At 41.0% G+C, this 24,377-nt stretch overlaps 1 protein-coding gene across 1 annotated transcript; it reads left to right on the forward strand.

Annotated features, from left to right (window-relative positions):
• Positions 1–2,818: 2,818 nt before the first annotated feature.
• LOC109892950 (serine/threonine-protein phosphatase 2A catalytic subunit alpha isoform) lies at positions 2,819–23,369 on the forward strand. Its single transcript, XM_020485876.2, has 7 exons — positions 2,819–3,359; positions 13,406–13,615; positions 13,951–14,124; positions 21,311–21,400; positions 21,596–21,757; positions 21,962–22,080; positions 22,628–23,369. Exons 1-7 carry the CDS (start codon positions 3,258–3,260, stop codon positions 22,698–22,700), a joined length of 930 nt encoding a protein of 309 aa, XP_020341465.1. The 5' UTR covers positions 2,819–3,257; the 3' UTR covers positions 22,701–23,369.
• The last annotated feature ends 1,008 nt before the right edge of the window (positions 23,370–24,377 follow it).

Below are 24,377 nucleotides of genomic sequence, written 5' to 3' on the forward strand. Positions count from 1 at the left end.
ACTGATGTCTTGAGATGTTGCTTCAATATATCCACATAATTTTCCATCCTCATGTTGTCATCTATTTTGTGAAGTGTACCAGTTCCTCCTGCAGCAAAGCACCCCACAACATGATGCTGCCACCTCCGTGCTTCTTGGTTGAGATGGTGTTCTTCGGGCTTGTAAGCCTCCCCCTTTTCCCTCCAAACATAACGATGGTCATTATGGCCAAACAGTTCTATTTTTGTTTCATCAGACCACAGGGCATTTCTCAAAAAAGTATGATCTTTGCCCCCATGTGCAGTTGCAAACCATAGTCTGGCATTTTTATGGCAGTTTTGGAGCAGTGGCTTCTTCCTTGCTGAGCAGCCTTTCAGGTTATGTCGAAATAGGAATCGTTTTACTGTGGATATAGATACTTTTGCACCTTTTTCCTCCAGCATCTTCACAAGGTCCTTTGCTGTTGTTCTGGGATTGATTTGTACTTTACGCACCAAAGTACGTTAATCTCTAAGAGACAGAATGCGTCTCCTTCCAGAGTGGTATGATGCCTGCTTGGTCCCATGGTGTTTATACTTGCGTACTATTGTTTATACAGATGAACGTGGTACCTTCAGGTGTTTGGAAATTGATCCCAAGAATGAACCAGAATTGTGTAGGTATACAAACATTTTTTTATGTCTTGGCTGATTTCTTTTGATTTGCCCATGATGTCAAGTAAAGAGACAGAGTTTGAAGGTAGGCCTTGACATACATCCACAGGTTCTCCTCCAATTGACTCAAATCGTGTCAATTAGCCTATCAGAAGCTTCTAAAGCCATGACATCATTTTCTGGAATTTTCCAAGCTGTGTAAAGGCACAGTCAACTTAGTGTATGTAAACTTCTGACCCACTGGAATTGTGAAACAGTGAATTATAAGTGAAATAATCTGTCTGTAAACAATTGTTGGAAAATGTATTGTGTCATGCACAAAGTAGATGTCCTAAACGGCATGCCAAAACTATAGTTTGTTAACAAGAAATTTGTGGAGTGGTTGACAAACGAGTTTTAATGACTCCAACCTAAGTGTGTGTAAACTTCCGACTTCAACTGTACATATCATTGCCTTCTGAGAATTGTAAAGGGTTGTCTTTGTCAAACTGTAAAAACAAGGATTGTTGCTACCATTCACAGTTATTCATTATGAGGAAAGTGATTTACTAAATGACTAATTACATGCTTCATTGTTCATTGTGAAATTTAATTAGGGAACTGCAACTTCCTAGCAACATGTTTTTCAACAATGAGATATTGATCTCCCAGAATGGTCATAGACTGAATTTGATTGGCTAGTGTCATAGTTTTTTTCTTGTTGGCAAGAGATTTGAATCTCTATTTCATAAACATGAACTATGTTTATACTTTCTATGGTAACGAAGTGAATCAAAAATACTGACTGATCAGTAGTTTTCAGTGTGTCTTCCCACTGACCTCCTCAGCCCTTTGTTCTCATGGCTTGTCATCGCAAAGACAAAGCCATCAAGCAGAATGAATTTATGATAACCAATCCTGCATGTTTTCGTGGAATTGAAATGCTAATCAAATCGTTGATGATGTGGTCTGTGTGTCTTAGCCTCTGTGCAGGACTTGTCATTTTTTATGGAAATTCAGTGTGGATGGAACAGGAGGGAGATGGCGGTGGTGATTGAGGACAAAGGTTATGTTTTTGTCATGGATAGTGCTCCAGCTGGGCAAAACAGACAATGCTGACACACACACACAGGGAGAGAGGGAGAGGAGTAGCTTGCATGGAGGAATATAGATGACATTCAAATGAATTATGTTTCTTCTAGGTTTAATACTTAGAAGATGGCAATATCTGTTAACCTCCTGAACCATCCTTTCTGCTTACTGAAAAATATATCAGATCAGAGAAATCTATTCAAAAGAAGACCATGTTTGCCTCTGAAAACCTGATAAGTAAGCTCAACTGTGCTGACAACATGCTGTTTGAAACTGAATATTTTACTCTTCTATGTAAATGTAATTTGCAACATTACCATATGTGTAAACAACGTGTGGTTTTCTCTGTGTAGATTAAGTATGGTTTCTAAATGTAGATTAAAGCACTCGAGGAAGGAGCAGAGGAAGGAAAGAAGACTCCAAAATACCATCATTACCATCATCTAATTTCACGGACCAGGGAAATAATATTGTGACAACGATTTGCATAGGGACAGGCATGTATTATATTTCCCATTGCTATTAACTCCCTAGGAGGCCTTACTCAATTGAGGTCTATGTCAAAGTAACTCTTAATTGCAATGTTTTTTTTCTTCAGGTTTTGGAGGGAACAATAGTACCATTGAGAGGTGACTGAAAATAAATGATAATGTATTTTTTTGTACTAACTTTGGTGGAAACAGATAATCTATCAATTCAACAGGAAAAAATGTACTTTTTTCCTTCTACTTTTCAGGATTTTATCTTCCAAATATCTCACTGTGAGGACATGAATAAGGAGTCCACATGGTATATAGTTGACCCTGGTAATTTCTGAGTCATTTAGGATTTTGGACAAATCTTGATCAAATCTCAAACACTTCTTTTAGGAATCACAGTTTTGAGAGAAATACTCTTTAAAGTCATAGAGGGCTATAGAAACTACATAAGATAACATGGCCATAATGTAGTTGTCAAGAACGGATTTGTTGTCATATTTTAGTTTAAAGGTAAAAAGGTCAGTAGTGGAACGTCAACTAGGCAACAAAATCTCAGTTTCCCCATTTGTAATTCGTATTTTAAGTGAAAAATCCCTGTCGGAACTATAACTTCCGATAACTTCGATAGGACATGAACGCAGCATTGAAACAGCCAAGTAGGTGGTACTTTCATGGTCATGTCTAGAAGGGATACAGCTTTTGTCAAATTAACGTACAAAGTTTTTATTTTCATAATTGAAGGTAACCCAATTCTCCTAACCTGCTGCGAAAAGTCAAATCTGACAAAAGCGGCATCCTTTCTAGTCAAGACCGATTAACCTGCTACGAAAAGTCCAATCTGGACAAAAGCTGTATCCCCTCTAGTCGAATCTGACTTTGGTATTTGTGTCGGAGTGGATCACGGCCTCGGGTGGAACAGGCGCAACTGACGTCTATATATTTCATAGTCAGCTTCTCTCTCATCATATACTTTCAGAAATAGGAACCCGGTAGACAAGTTTGCGGACGATTTCAAGTATTTGGGTAAATCGCGCCAATTGTTGTGCCACTGAATTACCCGAAATAACAACCAGAAATGGATGAGAAGTGTTTTACGAAGGAGATCGACCTATGGATCGAACAAGTCACCGAATGCAAACAGCTGTCGGAGAGCCAAGTAAAAACTCTGTGCGAAAAGGTATGGTCTACGGAAATAAATAACTTTCCATCTCAAATTGTTTGTGTACAGTAACATTCAGGGGGCGATACATGTTGCGGAGCTTGTCTGTTAGCACTTCCTACTTGCCAAGTAGAATACATAATCTTGTCTAGTTTCAAGAGCAGGCATTTATATTTCCATAGTTTACTGTGTAGCATACAGTATCTAAACTTCTCGTCAACCTTTCAGAAATAGTAACACACATGGCTTGCACATTTATAGAACAATTCGAATGCGGCTTTTCTACGCTTACACTCGCCCCAGACATCCTTAAAATGGCGCCGATTTTGTACATCACATTGAACTTCTCATTCTGCTGAGCTGTAAAACCGGTTTAGCATTTTACTGCAGCAATGTGTTTTGTTCATTTTGGAGACGCCAAACGGTTGCATTCATATAAACATGCTTGTCCGGAACATCTAAATGACAAACTATAGCATGTCTTGTTTAGTACTGGCACAATTTATGTTGGAAATCCAGTCAAACCATACGAGGCCCGGTCTGACCGATATGCTGTCAAAAAAAATTGCAGCCTTCCTATCACCGCAAAGTAGAATAGTCGCCTAGGCTCTACTGCCCACAATGCACTTTAATTCATGCATATCCATGTGGTAGTTGCAGTGGCTTTAGTCCTGATACCTGACAAAGACTTAAGACTAATCATTTTGGCTATTCAAGTTCTGAATATCAGATTCCACAGTCAGCGCATTCTCAAGTAAATTGAAATACATTTTCCAGAATTATAATTACTCCAGTCTTTACAGAAATAAATGACCAAAGTCAAAATACTTCATAAGAGAACATGACTTAGCCACAGAGGATCATTAGCTTCGTTCAAAAAAATCTGTATGTAGTTTCAAGTCACAAGTGAGTAGGTCTATGCCTAGTTGGAAAGTCCGCCATTTGGGCAGCAGGCGTAATAATAGGCCTAAATGATTATTGGGTGGTGGCTGTCAGTGAAAAGCATCTAAAATATGTGTATAGATAATGTGTCTTGAGTATAAGGGGGGGCTCTAGGCACATCTCTCTCAAGAAGACGCTCAGCTGTCTCCCACCAATTCTTTATCATCAATTGTTTCATTGTGTGAATTGTTTGCCTTTTGATGATTTCTTTTGTATTAATTTCCCATTACATATCACCAGCAGTACATTTACTGTTAATCCCCGTCATTTGTTTACATACATTTGTTAATGCTATATTCTTTAGTGTTTAGTTCTCATTCTCGGAGTGGAAATGTTGTTTGCAGAGTTAACACTTGTGAGAAACAAGTTTTGTTTTATTTCTTATCACTATGAGTTTTGTAAAACAAAACAAAATTATATAATGTTTGGTGAGCTCCATGTGAGCAATGAGCATGTGTCTGGTTCATTTCGCTGTCTTGTTAATGTTGAGGGATGCCTAAAGGCTGCTACATGGATTAGGCGAATATATGTGTGGGTGGAGTTTTTGGGGGGGGGCTGCGGACTCTTTTCGTTGTTATACCCAGAGAGGAAGTCCAACTTGTATCGTGAATATCCGCTTGGGGAGCCAGAATAGTTTACCATTCCATACACTAAATTGACTGCCTTTAAACATATTGGAAAATTCCAGAACATTATGTCATGGCTTTAGATGCTTCTGATAGGCTAATTGACTTCATTTGAGTCAATTGGAGGTGTACCTTCAAACTCAGTGCCTCTTTGCTTGACATCATGGGGAAATCAGCCAAGACCTTGTAGACCTCCACAAGTCTGGTTCATCCTTGGGAGCAATTTCCAAACGCCTGAAGGTGCCACATTCATCTGTACAAACAATAGTACGCAAGTATAAACACCATGGGACCACGCAGCCGTCATACCTCTCAGAAATGAGGCGAGTTCTGTCTCCTGGAGATGAACATACTTTGGTGCGAAAAGTGCTAATCAATCCCAGAACAACAGCAAAGGACCCTGTGAAGTTGCTGGAGGAAAAGGGTACAAAAGTATCTATACCCACAGTAAAACAAGTCCTATATCGACATAACCTGAAAGGCTGCTCGGCAAGGAAGAAGCCACTGCTCCAAAACCGCCATAAAAAAGCCAGACTACAGTATGCAACTGCACATGGGGACAAAGATTGTACTTTTTTGAGAAATGTCCTGTGGTCTGATGAAACAAAAATAGAACTGTTTGGCCATAATGACCATTGTTATGTTTGGATTAAAAAGGGGGAGGCTTGCAAGCCGAAGAACACTATCCCAACCGTGAAGCACAGGGGTGGCAGCATCCTGTTGTGGGGTTGCTTTGCTGCAGGAGGGACTAGTGTACTTCACAAAATAGATGGCATTGTGAGGATGGATAAATTGAAGCAACATCTCAATCAGTCAGGAAGTTGAAGCTTGGTCGCAAATGGATCTTCCAAATGGACAATGACCCCAAGCAGACTTCCAAAGTCGTGGAAAAATGGCTTAATGACAACACAGTCAAGGTATTGGAGTTGCCATCACACAGCCCTGACCTCTATCCCATAAATGTGTGGGCAGAACTGAAAAAGCTTGTGTGAGCAAGGAGGCCTGCAAACCTGACTCAGTTACACCAGCTCTGTCAGGAGGAATGGGCCAAAATTCACCCAACTTATTGTGGAAGGCTACCCAAAACGTTTGACGCAAGTTAAACAATTTAAAGGCAATGCTACCAAATAAATACTAATTGAGTGCATGTAAACTTCTGACCCACTGGGAATGTGATGAAATAAATAAATATCTCGACTATTATTCTGACATTTCACATTCTTAAAATAAAGTGGTGATCCTAACTGACCTAAAACAGGGAATTTTTACCTGGATTAAATGTCAGGAATTGTGAAACTGAGTTTAAATGTATTTGGCTAAGGTGTATGTAAACTTCCGACTTCAACTATACAGACACAGACAGCCAGCCATTGAGCGAGCATTCGGAAAGTATTCAGACCCCTTGACTTTTTCCACGTTTTGTTACTTTCCGGCCTTATTCTAAAATAAATTAATATTGACAAAACAATCTACACACAATACCCCATAATGACAAAGCAATACCTTTTTATTTTATTTTAGCAAATGTATTTCAAAAATAAAATGGAAATATCACATTTAGATAAGTATTCAGACCCTTCACTCAGTACTTTGTTGAAGTGTCTTTGGCAGCCATTACAGCCTTGAGTCTTCTTGGGTATGACGCTACAAGCTGGGCACACCTGTATTTGGGGAGTTTTCCCTCACTCTTCTCTGCAGATCCTCTCAAGCTCTGTCAAGGGAGCGTCGCTGCACAGCTATCTTCAGGTCTCGCCAGAGTTGTTAGATCGTGTTCAAGTCTGGACTCTGGCTGGGCCACTCAAGGACATTCAGAGACTTGTCCTGAAGCCACTCCTGCGTTGTCTTGGCTGTGTGCTTAGGGCTGTTGTCTGGTTTCCCTCGATCCTCACTAGTCTCCCAGTCCCTGCCACTGAAAAACATCCCCACAGCATGATGCTGCCACCACCATGTTTCACTGTAGGCATGGTGCCGGGTTTCCTCCAGACGTGACGCTTGGCATTCAGGCCAAAGTCTTGATTTCATCAGACCAGGGAATCTTGTTTCTGATGTTCTGCCAAAAGGCACCTAAAGGAATCTCGAACTCCAAGTCGTCTGTCGTGTACCTTTTTACTGAGGAGTGGCTTCCGTCCGGCCACTCTACCATAAAGGCCTGATTGGTGGAGTGCTGCAGAGATGGTTGTCCTTGTCCCATCTCCACAGAGGAACTCTGGAATTTTTACAGGGTGACCATCGGTCACCTCCCTGAACAAGGCCCTTCTCCCCCGATTGTTCATTTTGGCCGGGTGGCCAGTTCTAGGAAAAGTCTTTAGTAGTTCCAAGCTTCATCCATTTAAGAATGATGGAGTCCTCTATGTTCTTGGGGACCTTCAATGCTGCAGATATTGTTTGGTGCCCTTCCCCAGATCTGTGCCTCGACACAATCCATTCTCGATGCTCCACACACATTTTCTTACGTGTTTCTGTTTTTTATTTTTAATACATCTGCAAAAATGTCTAAGTTTTTTGCTTTGTCATTATGGGTTATTGTGTGAAGATTGATGGATTTATTTAATTTCATCAGTTTTAGAATAAGGCTGTAACAACAATGTGGAAAATGGGAAGGGGTCTGAATACTTTCTGACTGCACTCTAGGTTACTTATTTTGATGGAGTGTTAGTGGAGCGCCACCGCACCATGGAGAGGTGTACTGAGCATGGACAAGATATTTTATGACCCTGCCTTTAGCAAAGTGGGCACTGCATATCATGGGGTGGCATCGGCATTCATCTTAATAGCACGTGCCACTGGGCGAGAAGTTTTCTTTGTTTTTCGGGGCAGAATTATGCGAGGGTTTTATGTGTTGGAGGTGCGTCTTGGCCAGTTTAGTTGGGAAAATGCTGCCCTCTTCAATCTTCCGCTTTAGGCAGCCACTTAATCCTGCCTAATAGGCGGGTCGGCCCTGAACCGCACTCTTCTAAGAACCTTTGTAAAGCACACACACGCCTCATCCATCCTAAATTGGAGAACGTTTATGGGACGGGGCCAGAATTGGGTCCGTTCGAACTTTCCCTTTAACACATCAGTACACCACCAACAGTCTGAGCAAGGATTTAACCTCAATCTTCCTTGATGCCCTTTTCACTAGGTTGCGTAAATACCGTCTGTTCTACAACCGTGTATCCTGTTCTTGTTTACAAACAGGTGATTTATTGTCCAGTGATGCCTTAGAGGCCGGGATTACGGTACGGATGGATATGGTACTTGGCTAGATTTCCCCGTTGCCAAATTTGTAATATTAAGCTACAAGGTGTCGGCGATCACGTTCTATTTGCCTGTGGCGTTCAGTCTCAGTCAAAATCGGGTGGTTAGAAGGAATTAACTTTAATTTGTTTAAAGTAAAGGGGTTTTGTCACTTCATCAAGTCAAACTCTTGAGTTGACAAATGCTTAATCAGCGGTCTTACAAACTCCTGAGCACATAATCGAGCAGGTCCCTCACAGCTCCAAATTGGTAGGCCTAAGCATAATGGTAGTTGTGTGTGTGTGTGTGGTTTGAGAGCACACATTTGCTCAGAGATGTCTGATGCATCCATCCCCTGTGAATGTTGGTAATGTGTTCAGCAGAATGCGCAACGAGTGTAAAAATAGCCATAGATGTGAATGATTCTGAGTTGCATCACCACCACATTGTGGCTGGGCTCTGTGACTCCAATATAACACTGGTGGAATAGCCTCTGTCTTGGGATACAAATTAAAGAATGGGGGAGAGGGAGAAAAGCAAGCTGTTAAATCACAGCAACCCACTCATAACACATTGAAAAGCTGTTGTTTTCTTGTATTTAAAACATGTTCTTACACCAGGAGACTTCAGTGTTACGATCCCAGAGAAGCAGGAGCTCTGAAACAACAAAACGTCACATGCAAACCAGACTCAAAGACTTTCAGGTAGACTCTTGCTTGTGTATTACTCAGAGCGGTCAACAAGAGAATCAAACTCGCATCACTGGATTCTGAATTACTGATTGCCCCCGTGTGATGGTTAATGTGTTTTTGTGCTGAGAACATTGTGTTGTGAGTGATGACAGAGTACCCTTTTGACACCTTGGAAGGTTAAAGGTAGAGTCAGTTGGTTAAATGCGATCTACTGGTGCAAAGATGGTGACATCCACCATGTTGTTGAGTAGTTTGTTTTCACAGTCAACAATCTAGCCCAAAGGTTTCTAGCTAACGCTGAACAAGCAGTCCTGTAGTAGATGCGGTTATGAGGGGTGGAGCAATTTATGTAACCTGCTAAGTCATCCATTCAATAAACACTGAGTATATAAAACATTATAAACCTCTACTCTTTCCATGACGTAGACTGACCAGAAATGTTCCCTACATTTCCTTTTCAGCACTGAGCAAATTTCAGGTCTGAGGGTGAACTTGAACGTTGTGAAACTTCCAGCGGGCATTTACTGTGAACACTGAGGCTGTACCCGCTTTAAGTTCGTTTTAAGTGGCCAAGTAGGCTACTGTGACTGTTTTGATCATAAAGTAGGTCTACCAGAGTGGCCTACCATCAAAACATGGAAATAGCATTTTAACATGGAAATAGCTTTTCTGTAATTCATCCTACAGTTACAGCCAATGTGTGGTGTTCAATGTAGGCCTACATTCCATGAAACTTTAACATGCTTGACATTAACCTGTTTATCCGACTGAAAATGGTTTGATGCAAGAAACCACTTTACAAAATAAAATGCACTATTTAGCCTTTCTCAAAATACAACACTGCCCCTTTAGGACAAAGAAATGCTATTTACTACACTCACTTTTCAAAGATGTCTAGAAATGTACACAATTGCAACTTTGAAGGGACATTTTTATAGTGCTAACAATAAACTCTAGAACAGTGGTCGATCACTTTCTGAGTCGGTGCAAGCTGACATCTACCGCTCAGATTTATTTAACATTTTTAACGTGACTCAAAAAAACGTAAGCCTATGCAACATTAACACATTTTTAAATGTATTAATGCAAATAACTGTCGGTATCACGGTAATTGACTGTTAATTAACAAACATATTTAGCATCTGCTGGCTTCCACACACAGCCTACAAGCCACTCAAAAAAAGTATCTAATAAATCCATTGTAATATAGCCTACACCTTCACAATAAATCCATTATTTTAGACAGGTCTAAAGAAGCATGATATGAAGAAAATGTAGTCTATTCAGAAGGAAAGAATAGCATACTGAGTTGTCCTGATGTGGCTATGCCAAATGGCTGTGGGCTACACTAGTTTATTTAGCAGACAAGATTTGCTTATAATTTCGTGACATTGTTTTATATTATTTTATAGTATGAAGAGTACAATTGAACAAAGCTGAATAAAATATTCATATTTTATCAACTATTTAAGGAAGTGCGCACGTGGCTATTCTGTGAGTGGTTAACAAATAAATGGTTATTCCTATACGCTTAATTTAGTTATTCATGTAACTTTAGTTGTACAAACTTTGGCCTATATTTTGATTTTTAATACATTGTAAGGCTGCATGAGACTGATTTTGAAAAAAGTAGCTTGAAGGGCATGAGCTCTGCTTTGTTTTTTTGGGCAGATTGTACACACTCATAGTCTCATTCACAATTTGACAAGCATGTGATAATGCCTCGAATTTCAAGGTGGCATTTCCTTTGTGGCTGTAAATCACACAAAAAAAAATCTGTGCCTCTTGTGCCCTTCTCCCTGAGTGCTGTGCAATCTGAAGCATCCCACTCACACGGTTTGCCGTCAGATACTGTGCGCGTCCTTATCCAATTCTGAGGTGCGTATTGAAGATATTGGGTGAACTGTCCACATTTACTTTTCGTCAGCCAACAAGATGAGTAGGCCTGACGAACAGCAAAAGCCAATGTCAATATACTATCCCCCATAGTACAAAAGTCAACCTTTTCTGTGCGAGAAATAAATATTCCAAACAGTTGTGGGATGCGACAGATCCCAAATTAATACAACCAATAGCATCAAATAACCTCTTTTTACGCAATGTGGCTGACGCAACTATTAGGCTATTTCTTCACATTATAAGCGCAGATGGTAATAGGCTATAAGTGTGACTGTTCCATTAGCGGAAAACATTATCAAAAGTGACCACACATGCAATTATGCGTGTAATGCTTTAATTATAAAGGTGCATTTTTATGGTGAAAATAATCTTCCCTAAACTTGAAACTCACCCGTTGCTTATGAATGCCAGTTAGGCTCTACACCCCTTGTAAAGTGGATTAATGTGCTTAATTTTAAGAAGTTATTTGGCCAATTTAGTTGTGATACAAACCTTATTGAAACATATAGGCCTATGAGCTAGGCTACATGAGGTGTGGGGCTGATTTCAAACAAGTCGCGGGAAAAAAAGGAATTGTTTCTTATGCTGGGCGTCATTTCACAAGTGATAATATCTAACTCACAAGTGATAGGCTAATATTGTCACCCATCAGACTATTCTTGATTTTAAAGTCGTATTCAAATATACAAAATAATATGATTTTTTAAATTTTTATTTAGAATGGACCACATACCATGCACCTGTATCGAAACAGGGGCAGCGGGAAAAAATACATGTCATCTTTGCACTTAAATAGCAAATGGAGGCTGCTTTTCCCGTGGTCCATTTTCATGCCAACCAGGTAGGCTATTCTCCTGTTGTAAAAAGAAGCAATATGCCTTTATATTAGGGAAGTTGAGAATTAAATATAGTAGGCCTAGCCTATAGAAAGCTGATGGATCCTCTTTTTAGTAGAGGCCATCACTCTGTTTTCTCACGCAATTGCATAGCCTATAGAAATCTTGTGCAACTTGAGCTCATGGGATCTCATGAAGTGTTTGATTAGATTTTCGATTACATTTGCAGTGATTTAGAGAGACAATGGAGTGCTGAGTACCAGGAAGTTAGCAAGTTAGGTAGGCTACTAATGACCATCAGCTGCATCAGAGCTTGGAGAAGCCTAATGACTGTGACTAAATGGTCATGTGGAATTTGACTTCCTTCATGGCTCGTGACTGCCGGTTTGGCGGTAATATGGTCACCGCAACAGCCCTAAATAGGCCCAATACATGACCGCATTTTGGCTTTGTTTGAATTGACCTGCTAATGCATTGTTTGGGCCATTTTAAATATTTTGGAGGTAGTCTATATGATCACACCGGTAATAGATCCGTTGTTGTATTACTTGTGAGGCACAGCTGAGTGAGCATAAATTTAAATAATTAGATTTTGTTTTTATTTTCCTGGACTGATGGTGCCTGCATCTGATGGTCATTCTCAGCAGAGAGAGAAAGCAGCAGACTGAGGGTCAGCCTCTCAATAAGGTGTTCCTTAAGTTTGGTAAATTCAGTGTGTATATAGGCATACCTAGATCAGTTGGTTCAGGTTACTGATTTAAGAGGATCTATATTCTAGGATGTGTTAACTCGGGTGCATGTCATTTTTACCGAGGTTCTGAGTCCCACTAATCTCTCGTAAACCCATGTATCTGACCAAATCACACAAGATTTTACTTCTGGGTTAACCAAGTTTAGAGTCCCATTGACCTAAATTTTTTCCCCCCAGTCTTGGCCTTATCTGACTCTCTTCAATTCCCACTCAAATTAATTCTGAAAAATATCAGATTTGTTTAATACGCATCTAGAATTTGCCTTTTGGCCGAACGATTGAATGGCTTTATAGAAACCCCAGCCAGCAGTTAATTGAAAGGCCTGATGCGGCATAGTTGTGAGGGCATGTGGAGCCGGCTTGTTTTGTGGGCAATTAGGTCAACATTAACCATAGTCCTCTTTCGCCCTGGCCTGGTCACTCTGTTTCTCCTTGGCGTCCATCTGCCGATGTGGCTCTCTCCCCCTCGGGGTGCTGCCTGGAGCTGAGATCAAAAGTTATTTCTCTCATCTTGACCCACAGGCACAAACCCAGTGTGCACATACCCCTGCTCTACTCTCAACATGGGATTTATGCTCTAAAAGTTCCTTACAATCACTTAAACCCTTAGTGTAGTACTGCCAACATTTATCATCCCGGCCGCACACCTCATGGAGCTTCTCTCCTGGTTTTAGGCCCTTTTTTGTAAAGATTGATGTTTCACAACATTGTCAACAAGTGCCTATGGAACGGTGTGTGTTTGTGGACAATTTGTTTAGCATAGAAGTTGTATCAGAGACCTGTGTCTTGAGAAAGAGATTGACAACATATAGCCTTGCATGCAATCACTCGTTCATTAGAGAACAGTAATGGACAGTTTTCCTCAAACACCACCGGCTTTGCGCCCAGCAGGCAGCACTGTTCTTAGAGCTGCCCTACACAGTCCAATGGTTTCTAGGAACTGCTTTGGCATTCAACTAGCTTGCCAAATGTCATTTTTCTATTTATGTCTTGGGAAGATGACTGTTGGGAAGATGACAGTTGGGAAGAGAGGGGACTGAGACGTAATGCAATGTAGCCCACAACACAGCCTTATGTTTGTGTTTTATGTTTTGTCCAGGCAAAGGAGATTCTGACCAAGGAGTCCAATGTGCAGGAGGTCCGATGTCCAGTCACAGTGTGTGGAGATGTCCACGGCCAGTTCCACGACCTAATGGAGCTCTTCAGAATCGGAGGGAAGTCTCCAGACACAAACTACCTGTTCATGGGAGACTACGTGGACCGAGGCTACTACTCTGTAGAAACTGTCACGCTACTTGTAGCACTTAAGGCAAGTTGTTGTACACTGGGGACCAGTTTTCCGGACACAGATGAAGTCTAGTCCTGGAATTAAAAAGCAAACTCAATGAAGAATCTCCATCAAATGTTTTTCACTTCAGGACTAGGCTTAATCTCTGTCAGGGAAACCGCCCCTGAAAGTTTTGAATTACCTTACACTTTTGAACTTGACTAATGAGAGAGCTGAATGGTTAGTAATACACGGGGGGGGAGCCTTGTGATGCAAAAGCAATGTAATGCTGAGAGACACTCATTTACAGAATGCCCTCGTCTCCATTGAACAGTGCTGTTTTGTAATTCCCTGTATTTTGAACATTTTGATCACAGGTTCGGTACCGTGAACGCATCACAATCCTTCGGGGGAACCACGAAAGCAGACAGATCACACAAGTGTACGGCTTCTATGACGAGTGCCTAAGGAAGTACGGCAATGCAAACGTATGGAAATACTTCACAGACCTCTTCGATTACCTTCCCCTCACTGCCTTGGTAGATACTCAGGTAAGAGGTTTCGCATTTCTATTTGATATGTAGTTGAATCTTCTATGGTGCAATTCCACAGTAATGGAATTACACTGAGACTAAAATGGTTATTTGTAAAATGTATGCCAAACAATTGCTTTCAAAGTTTAACAAACCATACAACTATATGCATAAGGAGTCGTTTGAACAATTTACACAAATTTCTCAAAAACACATTTACTGGAAGAACTGTGCAGATAAAGTTTAGTAACAGAATTACAGTAATCTCCCAAAAAAATCTATAAGATTATGCGACCACATTTGCCAAGAACTGTTAAATATCTACTCCGAATTAAGATTTAAAGATGTCTACAGAAAGAATGATATCAGCTATGGCATGACACCATGAGTTTGAAACTACAGTAAGTGAAATGGATTTACATCACGGGTCCCTGTTCTGTACTACACAGAAATGCATAGCATAATTGTGGATAGGAATGTCATTCGCTTCATGATGTATACTAAATAGGTACACAAAGATATGCAATATCATCCTTTGCATATATGGGCAGGGCTCTATAGTGACAAAACATTTTGCTGTGTGACCAGGAGTTTTATTTTGGGAGCACTGTGTGACTATGAAAAAAGCTCTCCCAGAATTGTTTTAATGATAACGTTTCTCTGTACCGTTGCTTCCGAGGGCTGCAGATTTGTTAGCGTCATGGTTGCACCATAACTACCGCGAACACAGTTTGCTTCTTGCCCAACCACGTCAAAAGACCTGACCCATATTACCAGCGCAACATTTTTTATCTTCCTAAAACGGATCTCCGGGACTATATTTTACGTTCATAAACCATCTCGTGCTCTGTTCTAAAACTACTCGCATGTCGATAACCATTTTACACTTAGTCCAGTCATGTTACTTCGTTAGTATCCAAACATTTTAAGGCAGAGAAAGAAAGGGATAGCTTCTTCAGGAGATCAATGAACATAACAATGACCGATCTCTTGCTGGTCGTTTTTAAAGACAAAGTACCATTTTCAATGTAATCTATTCTCAATAGGAAAATAGTGCTTTTACAAAATGTAAAATCTAATATTCCACAAGTGACTTTGTAATTTCATTGACAGGTTTTCCTAAAATTTTATAGTAGACACTAATATACTGAATTGTAATTGGATGCATTTTACCGCCATATCCTACTGTGCTAGGATTGGTTAAGACCACCACCCAAATGGTTAGGTTATGGTCAGTTTGATCCTGGTTGGCGATATGTGAACGTGCCAGTTATAGCTAGCTAATAAAGAGCTACGTTAAGAAATATATCCTGTAGTTCTGCATTTAATTATTTTGTACAAAGTGTGCAAAACAAGACATGGTGTCAGAGTAAAAGGTCTTACAAGATGGATTTTTCTGGAGTTCCTTCACCTCGAATGGACTGGGAGTCTACAAACTTACCCGATGCATGGCGTAAGTACAAACCGCATGTGGCGCTAATGTTCACGGGTCCTCTGAAGGAAAGAGGAGAAGAGAAATGCAGCTACCTGCTCCTCTGGATTGGTGAAAAAGGGAGAGATATTTACAACACATGAACACTTACCGAGGCTGAATCAAAGGTACTGAAAACATACTACGATCGTTTTGAAGCATAGCCCAGAGAGCGTGTTTTAGAACGGAGAGAGACACAACTCCAAAACAGAGCGACAGACTCAAAATATGTGGATATTGTGTATACAAAGTGCATGGCGAACAAGGAAATTGTGGAAAATGGAATCACTTTGCAAAAGTGTAGAGCTTACCGTGGAAAAACAGTACACACAGTGAGTGAAGATGAAATGTCAAACGCTGATGAACTGTTTATTGATTCAGTGACACAGAAAAGTCAAATATAAGAGCAAGCCTTTGCTAACATTGAGATCGGAACACAAGGCACAGAGCTAAAGTTCAAACTAGACACTGGTGCACAAGTAAACATTATTCCTCTGAAAGTACCACCGCTTGACATCTGAGTGCGAGCTACAGCGCAGACTGACTAGTTATGGTGGTGAACAGCTCCCAGTAAAAGGCACATTCACTTTCAAATGCAAATACAAGGAAAGTGACATGATGTTGAACTTTTATGTTGTTGACACTAGAGCACCTGCAGTGCTAGGTCTTAAAGCATGTTTAGACATGGACCTCATCAAGCTAGTTTTATCAGTGACAGCACCAGTAAACAGAGGAGTTTGCTGATGTTTTTACAGGAATAGGATTATTCCCAGGAGAATGTACCATTCACCTTGATCCAGATGCAATCCCTGTGGTCTACCCACCGAGAAAGATTCCCCTTGCTCTCCGTGCCCGTCTGAAGAAAGAGTTGGAGAGCATGGAGCAATCTGACATAGTCACAAAGGTTACAGAACCGACTGACTGGGTAAATGCGTTAGTGGTGGTGGAGAAACCACAGGCAAGCTCTGAGTATGTCTCGACCCAAGAGACTTGAACAAGGCTACCAAATGCCCCCATTACCCGTTACCGACGCTAGATGGCATCACACACAAGCTAGCGGGAGCACACTACTTTGGTGTCATGGACGCTAGATCAGGCTACTAGACTATCAAGCTCACAGAAGTCATCTAAGCTCACAACATTCAACACACCGTTTGGACGCTACAGGTTCCGTCGCCTGCCTTTTGGCATTCTCTCAGCTCAAGATGAGTTTCAGCGAAAGATCGAAGTGTACGAAGGACTCGACGGAGTTGTGGCAATTGTGGACGACATCCTTGTCTATGGTCGAACCAAAGAGGAGCACGACCGAAACCTCCCTTCGATGCTGCAAAGGTCCCGCAAGAGTGGAGTCCGGCTCAACCCCGAGAAGAGCACAGTCGGCGCTACAGAGGTCAGCTACTTCAGACATCTTCTCACAGCGACTGGAATCCAGCCAGATCCACAGAAGATCTTAGTCATAAAAGAAATGGAGCCACCAAGGAACCATGCAGAGCTGGAAACAGTGCTTGGCATGGTCAACTACTTAGCCAAGTTCGCACCCAGCCTCTCCAATGCTAATGCACCCCTGCGTCAACTGCTAAAGCAGTCCAGTGAGTTTCTCTGGGACAAGCAACACGACGTTGCTTTCCAGAATGTGAGACTTGATCATGAGAGAACCAGGACCAATCCTTGCCTACTACGACCCCGACAAAGAGCTCAGACTCCAAATGGACGCGTCGGTGCAGTGCTACTGCAAGAAGGAAAGCCCATCGGCTACGCTTCCAAATCTCTTACAGACTGTGAAATCAACTACGCTCAAATCGAAAAGGAGCTCTACGCCATTCTGTTTGGATGTAAACGTTTCCATCAGTACATATATGGACGACAAGTCATTGTGGAATCCGACCACAAGCCCCTTGAGTCAATTATGAGGAAACCACTAGCCGCAGCCCTGCCAAGGCTACAGAGAATGATCCTTCAACTACAAAAATACAACTGTCACAATCACTCACCGTCCAGGCAAAGACATCCCTGTCACAGACACACTCTCCAGGAAGTGTCTTACCTATAAGGACAGCAGCCTCAGTGAAGGCATGGACATGCAAGTGCACACTGTGTACAGCAACTTACCAGTTAGTGACACAAAACCGAAGGTGATCCAAGCAGAAACAGAAAAGGACTCGCACAGCTGAGGAAAGTCATACAGGATGGATGGCCTGAGGAGAGGAGAAAATGCCCTCACAGCGTCTCAGAATTCTGGAACCATCGTGATGAACTATCACAATTCAACGGAATAATTTTCAAAGGAGAGAAAGTCATCATTCCTACCAGTCTCTGAGAAGAGATTTTGACCAAGATCCATGCTGGACACATGGGCATGGAAAAGTGCAAACAGAGAGCATGGGACATTTTTGTTTTTTTTACATGGTTGGTAAATGCGCCATATGTCTTGAACGACGCCCCTGAAACACTAAAGAGCTAATGTTCTCTCACTGTATCACAGACCGACCCTGGCAGGTCGTGGCAACCGATCTGTTCACCTGGAACAACGAGGACTACATCGTAACAGTGGACTACTACAGCAGATACTTCGAACTCGACAAGCTTCACAGCACCACATCTGCAACTGTGATACACAAGCTGAAAGCAGCCTTTGCCAGGCATGGCATTGTAGAGACTTTAATTTCTGACAATGGGCCCTGTTACAAATCAAATGAGTTTGAATCCTTCACAAAAGCATGGGAGTTTACACATGTCACCACAAGCCCACATTACCCTCAAAGTAATGGCCTTGCTGAAAAATGTGTGCAGATTGCTAAATCACTCATGGACAAAGCATAAGCAGACAAGAGAGACTCCTACCTCAGTCTTCTTGAATACCGCAACACTCCAGTTGACAACTTCAAATCACCAGCCCAGATGTTGATGAGCCGCAGACTTCGCCCAACCTTCCCAGCACCAACCAGCAGCTGCAACCTGAGGTCGTCAGCTACAAGGAAATGCATGGAAACCGCGCACAGAGACAACAACATCAAAAGCGATACTACGACAGGTCAGCTAGACCACTGCCGCCACTGATCGACGGAGAGTCAGTTAGAATCCAGGAGAATGGCCTCTGGAAGCCAGCAGTCGTCATCCAGCCAGCCGACACTGAACGTTCATATCACATCCGCACAGCAGAAGAAGCTGTGTATCGTCGTCACCTCCTGAACACAAAAGAACAACAAACAGATGAGATGAACTGTTCCCCTGAAAGAGAACGTGATGGACTAAACACACACGCTGTTGACTGACACAGAAGCATGCTCAGCATCATATTGCACAAGGTCAGGAAGAGAGGTCAAGCCCAGAGCTGTCCTAGTCCTGTGACATGTCAAAGGGTGTAGGAGGATCGCTGCCCTAAGAGTTCCACACTGTAAATTTGTTATTGAAAGTTCACTTGAAATGCTTTGGTATTGTATTTGTTTGAATTGTTAAGATGTTATTTCTACAATGAAAGCTGAGTTGCTGAGAATCCCTTGTTTGAAAATTAACATCATTGTTTCAGAGTCTGATTCAGTTGGTATAGTATGCAATATAAATGGTTACCTTGAGTTCAAACTACAGAGCATGTATTCAAAAGAAACGCTTAGAATATGTAAACATTTTTCTTTTGATTTAAAATAAGGGGGGGGGGGTGTAATATTAATGTGTAAACATACTGAATTGGAATTGGATGCATTTTACCGCCATATCATAGTGTTCTATGATTGTTTAAGACCACCCAAATGGTTAGGTCATGGTCAGTTTGATCCTGGTTGACAATACGTGAACATGCCAGTTATAGCTAGCTAATAAAGGGCTACGTTAAGAAATATCCTGTAGTACTGCGTTTTATTATTTTGTACAAAGTGTGCAAAACAAGACACATGTATTTACAGTGTTATATATTAGTTTCTAGGCCACAACATGTGCCTCAAAAGTGGCTAGAATTCATATAGGCCCAGGTAGAAGCTTTATCTCAAAACATATATATATATATATATATATATATATATATATTTTTTTTTTTTTTGGTGCTCCTAAATTTCATGTGGTACTCCTAATTATCAATGTTACCAATGAAAAATATAAATGTAGATCCCTGTATATGGTTATTATTTTACACACTCGCTATTATTCTAATGAACTCCGCTTCCGAACAAGACCAAATTTGGTTGGTCCACAACAAATCTGAACAAATCATAGATGTCTGTATTTTACAAGTTTGGGCAGCACAGTAGAGTACTAGTACAGTACATTTTACTGTGCTTTTTTTATTTTTATTTTTTATTTTTTTTACTGTGCTTCACTGTACTGTCCAAACTTGTGAAACCTAGACGTCTATGATTGGTGACGCCGGACAAAATCTGAACCAATCATGGACGCCTTTGTTTGTGCCAAATCAAGGCCGTACCGGGCCAAAACAAATGATGTCTGTGGACATTGAAATCACATCTGTGGACACAGGTTAGGGATGAGCATTTTACATTTTTGTACAGTGAGTACTTAGTGATTTTCTTTTGATTACTCAAATGAAAAAAAAAAAATGTAGAACACAAGGGGAGAAATATGTGCACATTTAGAACTATGCCAGCATAATGCGACAATGCCTAATTTATCATAGCCATTACAGATAATAATTGCTAAATTGCGCCAAATATATTGAATATATTGACAAATACATTGAAGGACACCTTCCTAATATTGAGTTGCAACCCCACTTTTGCCCTCAGAACAGCCTCAATTCTTCGGGGCATGGACTCTACAAGATGTTAAAAGCGTTCCACAGGGATGCTGGCCCATGTTGACTCCAATGTTACCCACAGTTGTCAAGTTGGCTGGATGTCCTTTTGGTGGAGGACCATTCTTGATACACACGAGAAACTGTTGAGCATGAATTTCAGCAGCGTAGCAGTTCTTGACACAAACTGGTGCACCTGGCACTGACAATACCCTGTTCATAGGCACCTCAATATTGTATCTTGCCCATTCAACCTTTGAATGGCACACATACACAATCTCAAATGTCTCAAGGCTTTAAAATCCTTCAACCTGTCTCCTCCCCTTCATCTATACTGATTTGAAGTGCATTTAACAAGCGACCTCAATAAGGGATCATAGCTTTCAACTGGATTCACCTGGTCAGTCTGTCATGGAAAGAGCAGTTGTCCTTAATGTTTTGTACACTGTGTATATTCAGTCAATAAAAAAGTAACTGACATTTTATGAATTTATTGAAACTGGAATACCACCTTGATTATATTGTGAAATACAGTCTTCAAAAAGGCAGTAACCTCAGCAGTGACGCTTGTAGAAGCCTATGGCTGTGCAATGGCATAACCTTGCTTTGTAAATGTGTTTATTAGTTGTCAGGGGTATTCAACATTGTTTTGATTTAGTTCCAAAACCTTTTTTCAGACTTTCTGGTAGATGTTTTCAAAGACCCGTTTTATATAATTTGAACCAGAAATCAAAGCCATTACATTTTTCAACCATTTTCGATCTAAAAGAAATGTATCTGCTTGCATTTCTCGAAGATGTAGACCCTTAGCTTTCATTTGACACCCAGTTTGATATGCTCCTATGAACACGTTGGTGCTCATGGATCCTTTTTACATGGAAATGATCTGTGCTTTACCTGCTGCTGTAAATACATGTTCACTCATGTCTTGTGTCTCTGTCAAAACCAATATTGAAATTCAACTAACATTTCTGTTTTCTTTCCCTTCTAAGATATTCTGTCTTCACGGGGGCCTGTCACCGTCCATAGACACGTTGGATCACATCCGAGCGCTGGACCGATTGCAGGAAGTTCCACATGAGGTACATGGCTCAACAACCCTGCTTCTGAGCATGCTCTGCTCTCTCATTGGTGCTAGGCAGATGGCTTGTAGACACAGGTCTAGGGTCAGTTTATTTGCCCTTAACTATTAGGTGGAAAAACACCTACTCATTATATTGGATCCTTATCTTCTTCCGTATCTTTATTACTTCTTACATTCATCTCCTCCTCTCTAGGGCCCCATGTGTGACCTGCTGTGGTCAGACCCAGATGACCGTGGGGGCTGGGGCATCTCCCCCAGGGGGGCTGGCTACACCTTTGGCCAGGACATATCTGAGACATTCAACCATGCCAACCGTCTTACTCTGGTATCCAGAGCTCATCAGCTGGTTATGGAGGTAAGCTGTCTGTCGCAGATTCTCCATGCTTGAAATCTCAAAAGGTGACCATGGAGAAGTGTATGAGTGTGAAACCATTTTGGAATGCATTACATGTTAGCCCCCTCATTCAGGTTGTTGAATATGTCAAATGTTGCGTCTGTATGCATGTCTCAGGTTTCTGCATTTACTACTAATTCGCTGCTCTCCTGTTTTCTTCCACAGGGTTACAACTGGTGCCACGAGCGAAACGTGGTGACAATATTCAGTGCACCAAATTACTGTTACCGTTGTGGTAACCAGGCGGCTATCATGGAACTCGACGACACCCTGAAATACTCCTTGTAAGCATATTGATTACCATTCCATACATGACCAACCCTAAGTGTTTCCTCCTCAGTTTGGTGAACTACTGTCAAGGGACTCTTATTTCTGGAGGATAATGAATTAAGTAAAATGTTATTTGTCACATGCTTCGTAAACAACAGGTGTAGACTAACAGTAAAACGCTTACTGGGGTGGCAGGTAGCCTAGTGGTTAGAGCGTTGGATGAGTAACCGAAATGTTGCAAGAACGGATCCCCGAGCTGACAAGGTGAAAATCTGTCGTTCTGTCACTGAAGAAGGTAGTTAAACCCACTGTTCCTAGGCCGTCATTGAAAATAAGAATTTGTTCTTAACTGACTTGCCTAGTTAAATAAAGGTCAAATAAAAACATTTTAATAAAACAGGCCCTTCCCAACAATGCAGGGAGAAATAGACAAGTAAAACACGTAGTAATAAATACACTGAGTAGTGAGTGAGTGAGAACTGTATATGTAATGATGTTCCATCAACTCTGAACAGGATTGTTGATGAAAAACAAGATGTGTGATATGTTTCTCTTTTCCAGCCTGCAGTTTGACCCGGCGCCTCGTAGAGGGGAACCTCATGTCACCCGTCGCACCCCAGACTACTTCCTGTAAAACCTCACTCCTTGTACTGTCTAGTTTTGCCATGATTTATGAAAGTATCTTTAGCATCCAACACCATGGGAGGGGGGGGGGAACATGGCAAAACATCAATGTACATAATTTTATTCACACAAAATGCTATTTAAGCATTCAGAAAATATGTGTACATGGACCAAAAGGTATGTTCCATATATTCATTACGAAATGCTGAAGAGTATAATGTCCAAGATCACAACCCCAATTCCTTACTCCACTAGCTCTACTCGGTCTTAAATCTCAAGGTGAGCGCGGCAACCAAGTTTTGTAAATCGAAAAGTATTCAATCCAATGTACCATGGCTTATTTTGTGAGTCCCCACATTTTCAGATGTAAAAAAAAAACACTGTTTGCACTTTTTTTCTTTTTTTACATTCTAAGAATATTTAAACGTAAGTCAGAAGTTGGCTGTTTCATTCTACAGAATGTTTTATTTTAGAATCTGTCAGCAGCTTTTTGATGGGTTAATCTCTCCGGTACACATTTGAGGACAAACTTGCTTAAACAGACGTCCATTCAATTGTGTATGGCAGACCGATTGAAAAATACCATTGTGAAAATGGTCACACACACTACTCACTCATGATTATCTAGTTTCTGTATTGAAGGATCCAGTTCAATAATAAAGTTGCTCCTTGACTTGTGCGATGTGTTTGTTTATTCACTTGACTTTGCGTCATCTGACACTACTGATGGACTTTTAACCAAGGCTTATGATTATGTACAGTGCCTTCTGAAAGTATTCAGACCCCTTGACTTTTTCCACATTTTGTTACATCCTTATTCTAAAATTAAACACTCCCATAATGAGAAAGCAAAAACGGGGAGAACATTTTTGAAAATAATGAAATGCGTATGTGTAATAAGTATTCAGAACCTCAATTCAGCTCGGGTGCATCCTGTTTCCACTGAGCATCCTTGAGAGGATTCTTGATTGTAGTCCACCTGTGGTAAATTCAATTGACTGGACATGATATGGAAAGGCTCACACCTGTCTGTATAAGGTGCATGTCAGAGCAAAAACCAAGCCATGAGGTCGAAGAAATTGTCCGAGTGCTGAGACACCACATTGGCAAAATAAATACAACTGTTTTTGCTTCATCATTATTGGATATTGTGTGTAGATTGAGGGGGGGAAAAAAACATTGAATCAATTTTACAGCAAGGCTGTAACTTAACAATGTGGAAAAGGTCAAGGGGTCTGAATACTTTACAAATGCACTGTAAATAAGTCATATGCCTACATAAAATGACTAAAACCATGATTGATTTTGAGAGAAAGGGTGAAGAATAATGCTTCCATGGATGCTTAATATATGTATTTTGTTGCTACTACACTCATTCTAATTTTACGTAGCTAAGTAATAACTACACTGATCATTTTTATCACATGGTAGTGATAAATACTTCTAATGGTCCAACCTGTTCACCACTTATTTCCCATAAGAATGTGTTACTGTTGATAAAGGGTTGCAGGTAGCCTAGTGGTTAGAATGTTGGGCCAGTAAGTGAAAGTGTGCTAGTTCAAATCCTGAACAATCTAGTTGAAAAATCTGTCCCATGTGCCCTTGACTAAATTATCAAGGAACCCACCAGGTACAACCCTAAATCTGTAAACACGGGCACCCTCATAGATATCATGCTGACCAACCT

Source organism: Oncorhynchus kisutch, linkage group LG6, assembly GCF_002021735.2.
Source record: "Oncorhynchus kisutch isolate 150728-3 linkage group LG6, Okis_V2, whole genome shotgun sequence".
Taxonomy (NCBI): Eukaryota; Metazoa; Chordata; class Actinopteri; order Salmoniformes; family Salmonidae; genus Oncorhynchus; species Oncorhynchus kisutch.

Coding starts and splice junctions, on each gene's coding strand:
- LOC109892950 (XM_020485876.2), top strand. CDS start 3,258: ATGGATGAGAAGTGTTTTACGAAGGAGATCGACCTATGGATCGAACAA. Junction 21,758..21,961: donor CTCATCAGCTGGTTATGGAG/GTAAGCTGTCTG, acceptor TTTCTTCCACAG/GGTTACAACTGGTGCCACGA. Junction 22,081..22,627: donor GACACCCTGAAATACTCCTT/GTAAGCATATTG, acceptor TCTCTTTTCCAG/CCTGCAGTTTGACCCGGCGC.